Source organism: Girardinichthys multiradiatus, chromosome 19 (assembly GCF_021462225.1).
Source record: "Girardinichthys multiradiatus isolate DD_20200921_A chromosome 19, DD_fGirMul_XY1, whole genome shotgun sequence".
NCBI lineage: Eukaryota > Metazoa > Chordata > Actinopteri > Cyprinodontiformes > Goodeidae > Girardinichthys > Girardinichthys multiradiatus.
The window spans coordinates 24,469,575-24,487,471 of NC_061811.1; the positions used below are offsets into that span (position 1 = coordinate 24,469,575).

Below are 17,897 nucleotides of genomic sequence, written 5' to 3' on the forward strand. Positions count from 1 at the left end.
ACTGAACAAATCAGGAAAGAAAGAAAGATATAATACATATATATAAAGCTAGAGGTCCTGTTTGTAGTTTGTGACAAACCATGTAGGAGACACAAGAAACACCTGGAAGAAAATGCTCTGGTCAGATAAGACTAAAAGGGAACTCTTTGGCATATGTGCTATGTGTGGTGGAAGACACTGCACATTACTCCAAACACACTATGCCGATCATGAAGCATGGCAGTGGCAGCATAATGCTTTAGGGATGCTTTTCTTTAGCTAGGGTCAGGATGCTGGTCAAACTTGATGATGGGAGATTGATGGAGCTAAATACAGGATCATCCTAGAAGAAAACCTTTTAGAGGCTGCAAAAGACTTGAGACTTGACCTTGCATCAGCACAATAATCATAAATATACAATGGATGGTTTATATGAAAGCACATGTTGGACCAGTCAAAGTTTAGACCCAAATCTACGTAAGAATCTGTGGCAGGACTTGAAAGTTCAACAACACTCTCCATCCAGTCTCACTGAGGTTGGGCTAATTTACAAAGAGCAATATGCAGAAATTCAGTTTCTAAATGCATAAAACTGGCAGTCTAAAGACTTGCAGCTGTAATTGCAGCAAAATGTGGCTCTACAAAGTATTAACTAAGAAGGGCTGAATAAAAATGCCCACAATAGTTTTCAGATTTGTATTTGGGCAATGTTTTGAAAATTATGTATAATTTTCTCTCCTGTTTAAGAATATAACCTCCTTTTATTGTATTGGTCTATCATAAAATTCCAAGAAAAACGTATTGAAGTCTGGATGTAACATGATAAAAGGTTAGGAGATAGGAATACTTTTGTAAGGCACTATCTCTGTCAGGGTGTGGCTTTGGCGCAGACAAGGGCTTGGATGCAGCATTTCAAAGCAGTCTTCAGCTTTATTCAAAAGGGTCAAAAAACATAAAAACACACTGCAGGTACTGACCAGAGTCTGAATCCAAAAAAAACGTACACATCTGTGACACTGCAGGAACATGGCATGATGAGGGTAGCGAGTGTGAGCAAAGAGAGGAACCAGCAGGGAACAAAGAGCACAGACCAACTAATATACAGAGAGACATGAGAGGAGAACAAATGGCAGATAATCAAAGAAACAGGGAACAGGTGTGACATGGAGACAGAGTGAGCAGGTGAACCTAATAGAACTAAATGAGGAAAAGGACTAATGACAAGATAGTGAGCAGACCTAAAAAGAAACTATAAACCAATACTGAAATAACAAACTGTGAATGAGGCAGAGGAAGCGAGGACAAGAATAAAAATAAACAATAACAATAGCTAACCTATAAAGGAGGGACTGGAGAATTAAGATAAAGAGAACCAGACTGGGAGGACTAGGAAACAAAGACCGAATACAGTGTAACTGAAAAGTAACAAAAAAAGAAACTAATAAGCAGAAGAGTTCAAGGGGGAGAACAAATACCTAACCACAAATAAAAACACAGAGATACCAGATGGGGAACTAAACTAAAGAACCCAAGGAAAACAGAGCACAATAATAATAATAATAATAATAATAATGGCAACAATGACAACAAAGAAAACCATACTAAGTCATTAGAAAAACAACAATAACTAAAGGAGCTATGAATGAGGGAGGGGAGAAAACACAGCCAAACACTCAACATAACACCAGGACACCACAGAGTCCAAAAAGGTGACAGATCCAGACAATCTCTGTATCACACTGACACCGACAAGTATGTATAAGGGATCCTGCTCTGTTTGTAAGGTTCTCACTGGTTGTCAGTACAACCGTTCTTCATTGCAGTTAATCAGGGAAATCACAGGATAAACTGGGAGAATTGATCAATAACAAAGCAACTCTTTGCAAATATTTCAGCAAACAATTGTTACAGCAACTACTCTTGTTGAAAGATATACCATTAAAGTTGCATTACACGAGGCAGCTTACCTTCTAGATGTAGATTTTACTCCATTTATTTTTAATTAATTCACATTTGTTGTTCTTGGTACTGTTATACTTTGACAAAGAGTTTTATACATAAGATTCAGTGTATTTGTTTTCACTGGTCAGAGTTCACAGAGAGGTGGGTAAGTGGTGTATTTGAGAGTTGTGATGTATGGCATCAGTCATTTGTTTTAACAATTCTAAACATTTATTTGAAAAGAGTTGTTTGAAAAACTATACCTGGGATGAGAAATCAATCATTATCTATTATTATTTCAGTGCCACCGACAAATACTGGCAACAACTAGATTAGTTGTGAACACTGTGGGCATCAGACAAAAACTGTTTTGTGTTATATTTTATCTTACTTAGATTAGGGTCATGCATTCTGAGACAAAAATTTAATATTGAACGACTATTAACTGTTATGGGAAGGGATGTTTTTTCTGACTCATCTTGTAGCTCAAACTGGAAGATTGTTTTGCCTCTTAGTGGAAAAACTATGCAATTACAGCTCATCCTATTTGAATTTCTACAACGCAACCGCTTGTTACTTTGTACAGGTTAACCTTCCAAGCATCTTATACTGGTCCTTCTCAAAATATTAGCATCATATTAGCAATATGTTTTATCAAGGGCAGGGTCAATGCAGCTAGCTATCAGGAGATTTTGGAGCACTTCATGCTTCCATCTGCTGAAAAGCTTTATGGAGATGAAGATTTCATTTTTCAGCACGACCTGGCACCTGCTCACAGTGCCAAAACCACTGGTAAATGGTTTACTGACCATGGTATCACTGTGCTCAATTGGCCTGCCAACTCTCCTGACCTGAACCCCATAGAGAATCTGTGGGATATTGTGAAGAGAACGTTGAGAGACTCAAGACCCAACACTCTGGATGAGCTAAAGGCCGCTATCGAAGCATCCTGGGCCTCCATAAGACCTCAGCAGTGCCACAGGCTGATTGCCTCCATGCCACGCCGCATTGAAGCAGTCATTTCTGCAAAAGGATTCCCTACCAAGTATTGAGTGCATAACTGTACATGATTATTTGAAGGTTGACGTTTTTTGTATTAAAAACACTTTTCTTTTATTGGTCGGATGAAATATGCTAATTTTGTGAGATAGGAATTTGGGGTTTTCATGAGCTGTATGTCAAAATCAACCGTATTAAGACAATAAAAGACCTGAAATATTTCAGTTAGTGTGCAATGAATCTAAAATATATGAATGTTAAATTTTCATCATGACATTATGGAAAATAATGAACTTTATCACAATATGCTAATATTTTGAGAAGGACCTGTATATTTCACACACAGGAGCCAAACCCCCCTCGGTGAGTGCAGCCGGGGGCTCCAGCAGAGCTTCACAGCCAAGCTCTCTCAGATTGAAAGGTCTGGAGCTCCTCAGAAAGGTCAAAGTCTCTGTGGAGCTGCTGATTGCACTGGCTGCTCTCCTGTCCTGGGTGGTGGTGGGTGTGGTGATGTTTGACTTTGTAGAATACAAAGCAGTACCAGGTGAGTCACAAACCCTTGGAGTGTGTTGGCTCAATATTATATAGATTTCTGAACGTTTTTTCCTATTTTTCCCAGATGTCCACCAAATCATTACGGACCCTGTCCAAGCTGTGAACGACGCTGTAGATGAGGTATCCAGTCTCCTCAAAAAGTTCCAAGGTACACATGGGATACATGTAACAAGACTGCATTAGAAGATGTCAAAATGTGAAAGAACTGAAATGGCTTGGTTATCTTTTTCAGAATGTGCTCCTGATTTAAGTAACCCCTCATCTGCTGTGTCTTACGCTGCTGAAGAGGTTATAGAAGCAAAAGATGCATTTGTTCGATATTTTTCAGATGACGAAGGTATGCCAAGGAACCTCTAGCCAACAAAACAAATGGAAACAAATATGATACTAATGTAATGTGCCTGTATCTAAACCACAGGAACCTTCTACCCCAGCTACATCAATCCTGTAGTAATTGGAAGAAGAGCTTTCCATTCAACCAATGACTTCATGTGTGGGATGATTGGCTCCTTCAAGAATACACTGTGTGTTATTGTGGATACTGTAATCAATGCAGAGTTGGACATAAGAAAAGGTGCATGCTCAATTTTAATTCCTATGTCTAATTTTATTATAATTAAATAAAACTTAATCAGTCTTCAGAAATTCCTGTTGCAATTGCCAGCTTGAACTAATTATAAAACAAATTTCCCCGGGTCGCCTTCTCCTCAGGACATTAAGACATTAAGAATATTCAACATTTCTTTATACAAAGTGAATATTTTATGGGGTGTCCTAATTCTTCATATAACTGTATCTCACATAGTTTGCACTACATTGTGAATCAGAATTTGTTTTATATCCTGTTTGTGTTTTTCAGGAACCACTGACATTAGCTTCATTGACCCTCTGGTACTCGGCAGGACATTTTTCAATGTTATAAATGACGCTGTTGGTGGAATAATGGGCTACATCCAGGAAATACTCTGTGCCATATTAGACACCGTGCTTGATATTTCTAAAGGTACTACATCTCAATTGGTTTTTTGTGTATTGTGCAGGATCCAGGTTCAAATAAGCTCAAAAGTTGTTAAAAAAAATCTAAATAAAAAGTGTAACTGGTCTATATTTATTTGAGTTCACTTTATTTATATTGTACTAATTCACAACAAATGTAATCTTAAGGCTGTTTACAAGAAAAAAAAAAAGTTATATACATGACAAGAAACAATCGAATCATCGAATACAATTCAATTACATACACTGAAACTGAATCTTGGATATATTATATTGCAGTTAAATCACTTCATAATGGCAATGTCAGTGATTTTGCTGAAACCCCTCCTTCTGAACAAGCATGTAGCGACAGTGGAATGACTCAGTTTTAACAGGAAGAAACCTCCAGCAGAACCCGGCTTAGTATGAGAGGCTTCTGTACAACTGACAGAGGGTTCAAGAATACCGAGCAGACAAATAAAACACAGAAACACCAGTCTTATTGTCTTTAATGTCTTTAATGTTAAAGAAAAACCGAGTAGACAGAGTTAATGGCAACAGTAGCTCAATTAGTGGCTTGGTCTGGGAGAAAAACAGCTAAAAAGAGACTGAGCCAGTAGTACTTAATCTAATTTACCTGAGTGAAGTACTAATCATTAATTTTAAAATGAGATGTATGTTTAAAATCAATCAAAACCCAAAAAACATATCGCTAGACTCATAGCGTATTTTATAGTCAGATATGTCTTAGGCAAATATGCCATGAGGCATCAGTTCAATTAACATAATACAATTATTTTACATTATGTTAATTGAACTGTTTAAAAACATAATATACTAATTATTTATTAGCCAACATTCACCTTTTTTTCTGGCAGTGGTCACTTAATGCCCTACAGCAACTCTTTAGTCTTCAATTATCTGTAACACTGAACATGATTCATGATGTAACTCACCTGAAGCTCTTCCTGACTGTCTTGTTCTTCTCAGGAACAGCAGACATCAGCTATGCCGACCCTGTGGTCATTGGCAGGAATTTTTTCAGTTTCACAAATGATGCTGTGAGTGGAATAGTGGGCTACATTCAGGACATACTTTGTGCTATTTTAGATACCATATTGGATATCTTTAAAGGTACGATCTCCCTGATTTCTTATATGTACTGTTTTGTACTAATAAAAACCTCACAAAAAATCCACCTTTAACTCTTTCCAAAGCCTGGATTTAGGCTTCATGTTTTTTTATATTTTACAAATATTTCTCTTGACTTTTTTTGTTTAAATACAAATACATGATAAGTTTCACATTTTAATAGTAGGATTTCAATCTTAAATAAGCTTAAACCAAGGACATCTTTTGTATTTTATTTTACTTTATTTAATTACTGTTCACACAGTTTAAAGTCAGTTTCTGATTTCTGTTAAAACTGGTAAAAGTTAATAAGTTAACTTCTTTTTTTTCAGCAGTGTTTTTTTTATTAACTTCTAACTTAAAGCAAGGTTGCTTTCATGCAAGCTGAACTCAGGTGTTTGCTATGATGTATTAATTCTTCCAGCTAAATTTGATGTTAGTAGCTTTTTATTTTTTTTGGAAAATGATTGCCTATCAGGGGCTGCACAGTGGTGCAGTTGGTAGCACTGTTGCCTTGCAGCAAGAAGGTCCTGGGTTCAAATCCTGGCTGGGAGTCTTTCTGCATGGAGTTTGCATGTTCTCCCCGTGCATGTGTGGGTTCTCACCAGGTACTCCGCCTTCCTCCCACAGTCCAAAGACATGCCTGTTAGGTTAATTGGCCACTCTAAATTGCCCTTAGTTGTGTGAATGGTTGTTTGTGTGTTGTCCTATGATGGACTGGCGACCTGCCACTTGCCACTGTTGTTTGGGCATGATAATGAATATTAATCATAATAATAACATCTTGTCCTTCCTTTCTGGTGCTCTTCACAGGAACCATTGACATCAGATTTGTTGACCCAGTGGTCATTGGCAGAAATATATTCCATATTCTTAATGAATTTGTGAGTGAAATCACAGGATACATCCAGAATGTGCTTTGTGTTAACTTGGATGTGGTACTGGACACATTAAAAGGTACTGTGTTAACCAGATTTATTGATTTTTATTTAAATACACAGTCCATTACATGGTATTCAAGGCTCTTGTTCCATTTTTATGAGTATTTTTAGTTTTTCTTTTTTCCTGCTGATTAGAAATCCAGGAGGCTGTGGGATTCAGCCCCTTAACAGCTCTGAAGACAACAGCAGAAATGATCAAAGAACAAATCAACATAATAATAAGCTACCTCTCCACAACGCTAATAGGTGAACAAGGTTTGTCATAACATATCCTTAAACATTATGTATTCACAGTGAATTTCATAACATTTATTGCATTGTTCACAAAAGCATGTTTTGGTTTTTCAGCGATCATTCCAGACGTTTCTGTGGACCCGATGAAAGTTGTTGAGGATGCAGTGTTGGAATTTACCGACAAGAAGGAGTTGTTCTTGGGTTACATGTCAAGTATGCTTGGCGGGGATCAAGGTGAGACTATTAGCAATAACTGTTAATCTTGAAATATTATGATACTTAACATCATATGCGTACTAATTTATCTGGTTTTAGGTGAGCCTGTCACTCCTCCGGTTGTAAATGTTGTCACTGAAAAAGGTTTGACTTTTTAATTATTGCTTTATAAAGCATATTGAAACATCCTGTCAGCAAATCATTGTAACACACTTTGATATGATATGATATGATATGATATGATATGAACAACGGCCCAGCCCAAAGCCTTGTGGTACTTTTCCCTATAGAAAGCTCTGAAACTGTTGTTTCTCCATCCGATATCAATCTGGTGAGAAAGAAAGGTAAGAGGTACAATATTTTTCTGTATGTATGTTGTGGCAAAATTACAGAATCTACCTCATTGAAACAGCTACATCTTTTTACTGTAGGGGAATTTCTACCTCCGCTTGAAAAAGGTGAGAAAATGTCGCCATGTTGTGAACAATTTATTTTTTAACAGGAGCAGGTGTGTTGCAAGAAAATAAAATGAATAGATTGGCGGAATGTTTTGCTAAAGACGTCTCTTGCATGTCAGCATTATCTGCATTTGTTTATCCCATTAATCAGGTTTATGATGTGGTTTTCCTTATTGAATGTCCTAATGTTTATTGTGTTACATATGCCAATCTTAAAACATTGTAAACTGTTTGGTGGTCTATGTTTTGTACCTCTTGTGGCATGACTGAACATGCATCATTATGTTTGTCATAATAAATATGTTAAACAACCCTGTTGTTACAGATTTACTGACTTATTTCCCTGTTATCACAATTTGTTGTAACCTTTCACAAAACTGCATTAATGTTTTTGGCTGTTATGACTTTGAGTCTTCATGTGTTCATGATGTTTCCTTTGTATGAATGCATATGAGAACTTAAAAAAATAAAATGTTTCTGTTTCTTGCATTTTCTGTGTAACTGAATGTAAACTGTATCTCGACTATTTATAGAGATGTTGTGTACAAAAGCAATGGAAATATTTGAACACTTACACTATTTTCTGTTTGCTTTTTGTCATTTAAATGCTTCAGAGCATAACAAATTTTCAGACAAAGAGAACCTGAGTCAATACCAAATGCAGTTTTTAAATGATGATTTCATTTATTAAGGAAAAAAGCTGTTCAAAAGCTATGTGAAAAGTTATTGGCACCTAAACCTAATAACTGGTTGTTCCAACCTTGGCCCACTCTTCTTAAAGTGTTTTTCATTCAGCTAGGTGAAAGGGTTTTTGAGCATGAGTGGCCTGTTTAAGGACATGCCACAGCATTTCAATTGCATTTGTATGGGCTTTGACTAGACCGCTCCAAACCCTTCATTTTGTTTCAGGTTTTTCTGGCCTTTACGGGGTGGAGTTGCTCGTGAGGTTCAGATCATTGTCTTGGTGCTCATTGTTAGGACATCATAATCCAAGTGCACTTGAGCTGAACGTCACAAACTGAAGCCTCTAAGATTTTCTGCTACAGAGCAAAATTCATGGTTCAAACAATTACGGCAAGTCATTCAGGTCCTGGATCGACAAAACAAATGTGAGACGGCCCTTCTGTGTTCTCCAGCAGTGGTTTTGGCTTTGAAAGTATCCCAGAGAAGCCATTTTCACACAGTCTCTTTCTTATTGTTGCATCATGAACTCTGACTGTAAGTGAGGCAAGTATGACCTGCAGTGCTTTAAATGAATTATTTTGTGACCTCCTGGATTAGTCATTGATGACAAATTGTGAAATATTGTCTTGAAGGGTTCACAACATTTTCTCCATTTGTGGATAATGGCTCTCACTGCGGTGACCACGACTCACCACGACTTTTTCATCTGCACTTAAATTCTACAGATCAGGGCATAATGTTATTTTTCACATCTTTTTGCCTACTTCATGTTGTCAGACAGGTTATATTTGATTGTGGCTTATGACATGTAACGCAGCTTTCCAAAAAATGTGGCGGATCAGTAAATTCATGATTTAACAAGGGTGAAGATTGCTTTCTTAAAATTGAGCCAGGTTGGTTTAGATAGCTTTATTTCCCTTTAATAAAATCACAATTTGAAAACTCCTTTTTGTATTTCCTCAGGTTACCTTAGTCTGATATTAACTGTTTTCAAATTTTAGGTTAGCAGAATGACAAATATATTTTCGTAGATTCATATTTCCGGGTCGCATGAAAAGTTCTCCATGTATAGAAGCCATAATAGTTAAATGTTTTTTTTTCACAACTGAAAAGGACCACCCTCAAAATAACCTAAGTGTCAGTGCCCAAATATTTCCAAACTTAGCTTTCCTGTTTATATTTGAAGTGTATTAATTGGATTATTAAGAGGATTTTACATGTTTTAATATTTGATTTGATTTGATTTGATTTGACTTATCATTTTCACTTATCATTTTGATTTGACTTATCATTTTCACTATTTCTGCAGTTTCCACAAATTAAATTTGATCTGCACCCTAAAGATCTTTTTAAGCTGCGTTTTATGTAGATTAGCAAAGATGTGGACAAGGGTTTGGTGATGATGACAAAAGTTCCTGATACAGTTGCAGAGATGATGCATGCTGTCGAAGATGAGGCTTCCTCTGCTGCAGTTGAGGCTGAGGCTGAAGAGGCCACTGGAGCTGCCGGTGAAGCAAGAGTGACCAAAGCAGAGGAAGATGAGGGTATTCAGATGTTTGTTTGCTTTATTCAGTCACATTCAGCAAATTGAAGATTAACAACTAAATATAATACTGTCACATTATTAGTGAAACATATTGAAGAAATGCAACGCAAGCTTTCACTGAAAGAGGAAATCATAGATGTTGAATTTGAGAAGGACAGAACTGTCGAAGAAGAAGAGACTGTAGATGAGATTCCATCAAAGCAAGATGCAGAACAACTAGTGCATGAGGAAGGCCAAGAGGAAGAAGAATGGAAATTAAAAACAGGACAAGAACAAGAGGAGAATGAAGTTAAAATAGAGGATATCTTGGTAGAAGAAGAAGATAAAGAGACACCAAAAAAAGAGGAAGAGTTGGAAGACCAAGAGGAGGAAGAGGAGAAACATAAGATTGAAGCAATAGTAGAAGATAAATTAGAGAAACAAGAGCAGGAACCTAAAACTAAGGAGGCTTTGGTAGAGGGTGAGGAGACTGAGGTGAAGGAAGAAATAAAAAGGGAAGGCATGGCACAAGATCAGGAGAAAGAAGAGGAATCCAAAGCCGACGAGGAATTAATTGACAGTGATGGGGAAGATGACAGAACTCTGTATGAAGGTGGTGAAGAAGGTTTAGAAAAACAGCCTTCAGTTCAACAACTTGACCTTCTGCTATCCAAAACCCCTGTTAACGACAGTGCTGGACCCGAGTCTGGTGAACACAAAGAGGAAAAAGTAGGAATATCTCCAGCATCTGATTACACTGAAGATTATACTGAACTAAAGCATGATCATGATGAAAACAACAACAACAGCGAGACCAAAAAGGCTAAACCTGAACTAAAGAGGAAGACTCAGATTCCTTTTGAAAAGCAGAAGAAAGCTGACTCCAAAACGCCACTAAAGGAACACATTGACCGGTATAAGACAGGTATTATCATCACATTTATCATTTTCATTTCCAGAAAGGCGTTGGATTATGCCTGAACGGTTACTGCTTTTGTTCTGATAAATGGCTGTGGTTTTGGACATTGTTTGCATTTTGCTGACATATATTATAACAGTCTATTGAACATTCTTCAACCAAATCATCATAAAGTGACCAAAGCCCAACAGATACAGTCACTCTCAAAAGTTTACGTCCATCTGTTAAAACGCCAAATGTTTTGGATAGAACAAAATAAGACCACAATAAATCATTTTAATCATGTGAACTTAATCAAAAAGTATGTTTAATACCTGCTTAAAGATTGTTATTTTCAAAGGGTACTTTTAATCTGATGAATGAGCCTCATGGGAACGCATATTTGAATCTATTTAAAATGACTGTATGTTTTAGCTAGGCAGTGTCATCGTTTTTGTAGCTGCTTTGACCCACAGGCAGAAATACACTCAGGAAAACAGGAAAAGTTTTAACAAGTTTATTAAGAAATATTTTGTTTGCTGGAGAAACAGGAACTCACCGCTGTATGGAGAAGAGATCAATGGTAAGTGACAGGTACAATTCTGGGTTGTTGATCTTGATATGTTTTTGCTTACAGAGGATGATAAAGAGATCCGCCAGGGGGGAGGAGAAGTGAGATGATGAAAACTCAGGTAAACACAGGTCATTCTGTTTTTCTTGCACTTGAGGTGGAGATGGCACCAGGTGGATGATCTTGGAGAGGAGCACGGTGGAGGGTGAGCCAGGTTCATTCACAGGAAGACTGAGGAGACTTGAAACCCGAATGCAGCCAACTGAGAAGATAATCCGTGAAGTTCTCTTGCGGAGAGAGAGTCTGGATCTTCTGCATACGCAGAATGGATGAGAATCTCGGAATTGGAGGTAACCTGGAAAGGAGGACACGAGAAGGTAAGTACTCAGAAAATAATCACAAGGAGACTTGTCTTGGCCAGCTAGAGTTACCACTGCAGGTTAACACTCAGGCGCCGGAGTGTTGGCAACGTTGAGTACTTTAGCTCCTCTCCTGATGAGGCTGATGGAGAACACCTGTGGACTCAGCTCCTACCGTGCATCTGGTGCCATCTAGAGGTTGGATGGGGTTAGTAGCAGGTAAAACAGGCGAACAGAAAGAAACTCTCAGAACTCCGACAGGCAGGAGGGATTTGAGGTCTTGCAGCCTTGTTAAAATGACAAACAATGGTGGTTGGTAGCCCAGAGAAGCTTCGAAAGGGGAGAAACCTGTGGCAGCAGAAGTGTCAGAATTATGAGCGTACTCAACTGATGGCAGGAATTGGCTCCAATCTGTGGGGTTGGTTGATATTACACAACGGAGGATAGATTCCAGCTCGTGATTCATCCTCTCCATTTGACCATTAGACTAAGGGTGATTTCCTGAGGTCAGAGATACTTTAGTTCCCAATGCTAAGCAGAATTGTTTCCAAACCTTAGCTGTGAACTGAGGTCCGCGGTCGGAGAGGATCTCCAGAGGTATACCATGGAGTCTGAAAACATGCTTCATCAGAAGTTGAGCGGTCTGAAGGGCAGAGGGTAGTTTTCTGAGGGGAATGAGATGACAGGTCTTACAGAAGTGGTTGATAATAGTGAGTATGGTGGTCATACCTCTTGAAGTGGGAAGTCCAGTGACGAAGTCGAGGGCTATATGTGATCAGGGCCGCTTAGGAACACAAAGTGGTTGCAATAGTCCTGTGGGTGGTTGGTTAGAGGACTTATTTCTAGCACAAATAGTACAGGCTTGTACATACTCCTTGACGTACCTATGAAGGGACGGCCACCAAAACCTTCTGGAGATGAGGGTGATGGTTCAACTAGAGCCACGATGGGCCGAGAACTTGGATGAATGGAACCAGTGGATCAGGTGGGACCGGACAGTTGATAGACGTAAGTCCGATTTAGGGTCCAGTTCCGGGACCTGGTTCATTTCTGAGGGCCTGGGATACCAAATTCTCCACATCCCACATGAGGGTTCCAACAACACAACTTTGCGGTAGGATGGGAGCAGGCTCCTTGTCAGAGTTGTCCGGGGAGAACTGTCGAGAGAGGGCGTCGGGCTTGATATTCTTTGAACCAGGTCTGTATGAGATCGAGAGGTTAAAACGTGAAAAGAAAAGGGACCAACGAGACTGGCGAGGGTTAATGCATTTGGCTGCTTGAAGGTTGGCTAGGTTTTTATGATCTGTCCATACCACAACTGGGTGTTCAGCGCCCTCCAGCCAATGACGCCACTCCTCCAGGGCCAGTTTTATTGCCAGGAGGTCTCGGTCTTCCACATCATAATTTCTCTTGGCTGGATTGAATCTGCAGGAGAAAAAGGCACAAGGGTGAAGTTTGCCATCAGAGTCAGAAACTTGGGATAGCACAGCCCCTGCTCCAATATCAAATGCATCAACTTCTAGTGTGAATTGTTATGATGGGTTTGGATGAATGAGAATGGGGGCTTGAGAGAAACTGTCCTTGAGCTTATGAAAAGCAGCATCTGCCTGTGGAGTCCACTCAAAGGGTATTTTGTAGAAGTCAGAGCGGTTAATGGGGCTGCAGTTTGACTGTAGTTTCTGATGAATCTTCTATAAAAATTGGCAAACCCCAAAAACTGTTGAAGCTCTTTACATGAGTCAGGAGTGGGCCATTCGAGTACAGCCTTAATCTTGACTGGATCTGAACGAACTTGCCCACCCTCTAGGATGAATTCGAGGAAGGTAACAGAGGTCTTGTGAAAGTCACATTTTCAGCTTTTACATATAGACGGTTCTCTATGAGGCGTTGAAGGACCAAGCGGATGTGTTGTTGATGCTCTGATAGGTTTCTTGAGTAAATGAGGATGTCATCTAAATACACAAAAACGAAACGATCAATGAAGTCCCTGGGGACATCATTCACTAGGGCCTGAAATACGGCCAGGGCGTTACAGAGGCTGAAAGGCATAACCAGATACTCAAAATCTCCAAAAGGGGTCTTAAAAGCTGTTTTCCATTCATCCCCCTGGCGAAATCAGACAAGAAAGGCAAGCATTACGGAGGTTGAGTTTGGAAAATATGGTTGCATCTTGTACAGGTTTGAATGCGGAAGAGATGAGTGGAACAAGATTAAGTCCCCTGTACTCAATGCATGGACGAAGGGATCCATCTTTTTTCCCCACAAAGAAAAACCCTGCCCCTAGTGGAGACGATGAGGGACGAATAATGCCTGCATCTAGGGACTCAGTGATATATCTCTGTCGTTCAGGGCGTGAGACATTATAGAGTCTACTGGAGGGCAGAGGTGCCCCAGAGAGAAGGTCAATGGCGCAGTCGTATGGCCTGTGAGGGGTAAGGACAGAGCCTTAGTTTTACTGAAGACCTTTTTTAGATCCACGTACTCCTTGGGAACTGAAGTTAAGTCAGGATACTCTGCTGTTCCAGGATCAGGTTCTGGTTGTTTGGGTAGAACGGCTGAATGTAAACAGGATGAGAGGCAGATAGTGGACCAGGAACTAATTTGACAGTTAGACCAGTTAAGGAGTGGATGGTGCTTCTGGAGCCAGGGAAAACCTAACACTAGGGGATTCTGAGAAACAGGAAGCACGAAGAAGGATATCAGTTCATGATGATTTCCAGGTATTATTAATTCTAAAGGCTTGGTCTTGTGTGTGATGTGTTGAAGGTTCTCACCGTTAATGGCATAAACCAGTCGAGGGATAGGAAGGAGTTCTGTGTCGATCTGAGCCTGTTCCACCAAACGTTGGTCAATTAAGTTTTGCTCACTTCCTGAGTCAATGAGACCGGATCAATAGAGTGAGTCTTGGGAGAACAAGATGGTAGCTGGTATGGTGAATCTGTTATTGGTAGGGGTGAAATGGTGGTCCGTCAGGTTCCCCTTTACAACAGGCGGACCCACTCGTTTGGTCGCACTGGGCATGAGGCGATGAAGTGTCCGTGTGTGCCACAGTATAAACACTGCTTGGATTCCATTCTTCATTGACATTCTTCTGGGGAGAGCCGAGTCCGACCAATTTGCATGGGTTCTGGAGAATGTGTAAGTGGTTCAGGGTGAAGTGCTGCAGCTGAGCTCAGAGGTGCCTCTGATCTCACAGCAAACCTTTCAAAACGTGACTTTCTTCTATCTCTCAATCTATTATCAACTCAAGTAGCTAAAGACTCGAGTCTTGAGTTTATCTAGCAAAACTAACTCATCCTTTAAAGATTCGTCAAGGGACTGGAAAAAAGTGGCTTTAAGAGCGCAGGTATCCCAACCTGAAGCAGCTGCTAGTGTACAAAACTCTATAGAAAACTCTGAAATTGGTTTGTTTCTTTGTTTTAACGCCCACAGACGGCGGGCTGTGTTGGTCTGATCAAAAATCTGTTTAAATTCACATATAAAGTCATTAGTGCAGCCGAAGCAGTTATTATCAGTAAAGCGAGCCTCAGCCCATCTTAGTGCTTTTCCAGAATGGAGACCTAAAGTAAAAGAGATTTTAACGTCATCATGGGGAAAAGATTGTGGGGAGCGATTAAACACTAGGGAGCACTGTAGAAGGAAACATCCGCAACTACCAACCTCACCGGAAAACTTCTCCGGATAGGGGGAAATGACGGGAATGAGTAAGTTGCTGTGAGACGGCGGACTCAGCGGAGTTTAGACTGTTCAGAGCAGGCTGGAGTAAAGAGGACATCTGTTCAATCTGTTGGTGTGTGTGGTGTTGATGTTCCAGGAGGGATCAAAGTGAGTTTCCGTGGGACTGGATCTGGAGGCTATGATCTGAAAGAGTCCTCCTGAGTGTATCTGCTGGGTCAGATTGGCCTGAGGGTTCTGTCAACGTTTTTGTAGCTGCTTTGACCCAAATGCAGAAATACACTCAGGAAAACATGAAACGTTTTAACAAGTTTATTAAGAAATGTTTTGTTTGCTGGAGAAACCGGAACACGCCGCTGTATGGAGAAGAGATCAATGGTAAGTGACAGGTAAAATTCTAGGTTGTTGATCTTGATATATTTTTGCTTACAGAGGGTTATTAGGAGATCTGCCAGGGGGGAGGAGAAGTGAATGGTCCAGGTAATTCTGTTTTAATTGCACTTGAGGTGGAGGTGATACCAGGTGGATGATCTTGGAGGGGAGCACGGTGGAGGGTGAGCCAGGTTCGTTCACAGGAAGCCTGAGGAGACTTGAAACCCGCATGCAGCCAACTGAGAAGATAATCCGTGAAGTTATCTTGCAGAGAGAGAGTCTGGATCTTCTGCATACGCAGAATGGATGAGAATCTCGGAATTGGAGGTAACCTGGGAAGGAGGACACGAGAAGGTAAGTACTCAGAAAATAATCACAAGGAGACTTGTCTTGGCCAGCTAGAGTTACCACTGCAGGTTAACACTCAGGCGCCGGAGTGTTGGCAACGTTGGGTACTTTAGCTCCTCTCCTGATGAGGCTGATGGAGAACACCTGTGGACTCAGCTCCTACCGTGCGTCTGGTGCCATCAAGAGGTTGGATGGGGTTAGTAGCAGGTAAAACAGGTGAACAGAAAGAAACTCTCAGAACTCCAACAGGCAGGAGGGATTTGAGGTCTTGCAGCCTTGCTAAAATGACAAAAAATATGTGTTACGGTTTGTAAAAATGTTTGTTTGGAACAGAAAACACTGAGCACCACCCAAAACAACACCATACCATTCCTTTTATACGAATGAAACTATTGCTTTTTATCACCAAACATGCATCCATATTCAAATTAAATGTACTTTATGAGAGGAAACTTTAAGATTTAAAACAACCTAACCAGAGTTAAGAGCATGTCAAAAGGCCTGTGGACAAGAAATGTTCTCACAATACGAGATATTTGGAGAACGTTTGCAAGGCAGAAAGGGCAAATATAATGAAATCAATAGGTGTTAGTCTGACAGACTCCTCTCAAAGAAGACTGAATGTTGAGATTGAATCAAAATGTGCTCCATCAAAGTATTAGTTTAAGGTTGTGCACCTATGTAATTCTCTATATTATTTTCCCCCAGATTTGTATGTTTTTAAGCTGAATTTTAAAGGATAAATGTCACATTACATGTGGAAAAGGTTTTTATCATGACTTCATTTTCTTACATGACAATCACAATACATCACAAACTGGATAATTTTTTGTATAGTTTCATACTACACCTGTGTGTGAGACGCAGAGAAACAGGAAAGGGTTCTCCTGGATAAGTTGAGCTAACAGCTACTAAGAGAGTGAGGCCTTTAAGGAGCTATTTTACTCAAAAGGTGGGTATTCACTAACTGCAGGAACCTAGCTCATTTTCTTGGGCCATTCTTGTAATAACCCCCCCCCTCCTTACCACTGCAGGATTTAGAGCTTTGTTTATTATTAAAGCCTGTGCTTAAAAATGGCTTGTAAGAATTTATTTCTGTTGTAAAATGCACCTGCTGTGAAAAAATCACTTTATGATTGTAGACCTTCAGGTTGTAATGCTGACCATGGCTTGCTTTCATCTCTATGGAACAAGTGAACTGGAAGCCGACGAAGATGTTGAGATCCCTTCATAGTTCATTACAGTAACACCTTTCCATTTAGTTTGGAGTCACTTACCATACACTATAAAGCACAATTACCATAACAGAATCAGTGTTTATTGTTATTGTGAGTGGAACTCCTTTTCCTTCCTCCCATAAACTCGATGGCAGAATAAGATATGATGTTCTGTGAAAGTATTTAAAATCCATTATGGTTGAACATTTCTGCCAAGTTTGGATTGACTTAAGGGAATTTGCCATAGAACAATTTATAAGTCATGTAATATTTGTCTCATGTCAGTTTTTTTATTGCTTGACACCCCCACGTAACGTTTCTACGTGGCTTGCCTCGTGGCTAAAATCCCTACCTTTTCATTTCTCTGTTAACGTTTTTATTATTGAGAAAATATATACAAAAAGGCTCAAATTTTGATTTAAATACATTTCAATCTGTTTTTCTAAAGATTGTTTTCTATTACACCTTGTTTTTCTTGTGGTTCTTATCTCCATTTTGGCCAGTCGATTTTTATGACAGAAGCGATTATAAACCCTGATAAATCAAAATAACCACGAGTGATCTGCTGCTGGTAGATTGTTTGCTGGCGTCACATAACCCCATTTTGATATGGTAGACTATAATAAGATTATAGTAGGTAAAGTTATCAGTTATCAAAGTGTGTCTAAAGATACCCAAACACAGATACAAACAGACACATAAACCTATAAAAGTTCTGAGGTGGAGTTGTAGATGAAACTTGCTTTGAATGAACGCTGCACTGCACTCAGCATGACTCCTTTCGGAGTCCAAAGTCTCTCTTTCAATTTCCGATGCATA

At 39.6% G+C, this 17,897-nt stretch overlaps 1 protein-coding gene across 18 annotated transcripts in view; it reads left to right on the forward strand.

Moving 5' to 3' along the window:
- LOC124855180 (titin-like) overlaps window positions 1–17,897 on the forward strand; it is a 39,242-nt gene that overhangs the window by 1,135 nt on the left and 20,210 nt on the right. For 9 of the 18 annotated variants that reach the window (XM_047344812.1, XM_047344810.1, XM_047344815.1 and 6 more), the window contains exons 2-15: window positions 3,266–3,463; window positions 3,539–3,622; window positions 3,707–3,811; window positions 3,893–4,048; window positions 4,334–4,477; window positions 5,440–5,583; window positions 6,394–6,537; window positions 6,657–6,776; window positions 6,870–6,989; window positions 7,071–7,115; window positions 7,262–7,315; window positions 7,403–7,429; window positions 9,538–9,657; window positions 9,742–10,563. In XM_047344812.1, the coding sequence (XP_047200768.1) occupies window positions 3,266–3,463; window positions 3,539–3,622; window positions 3,707–3,811; window positions 3,893–4,048; window positions 4,334–4,477; window positions 5,440–5,583; window positions 6,394–6,537; window positions 6,657–6,776; window positions 6,870–6,989; window positions 7,071–7,115; window positions 7,262–7,315; window positions 7,403–7,429; window positions 9,538–9,657; window positions 9,742–10,563 (2,283 nt within the window). The remainder of the gene's footprint in view (window positions 1–3,265; window positions 3,464–3,538; window positions 3,623–3,706; window positions 3,812–3,892; window positions 4,049–4,333; window positions 4,478–5,439; window positions 5,584–6,393; window positions 6,538–6,656; window positions 6,777–6,869; window positions 6,990–7,070; window positions 7,116–7,261; window positions 7,316–7,402; window positions 7,430–9,537; window positions 9,658–9,741; window positions 10,564–17,897) is intronic. The other 9 variants (XM_047344821.1, XM_047344822.1, XM_047344823.1 and 6 more) reach the window with 7 other exon arrangements.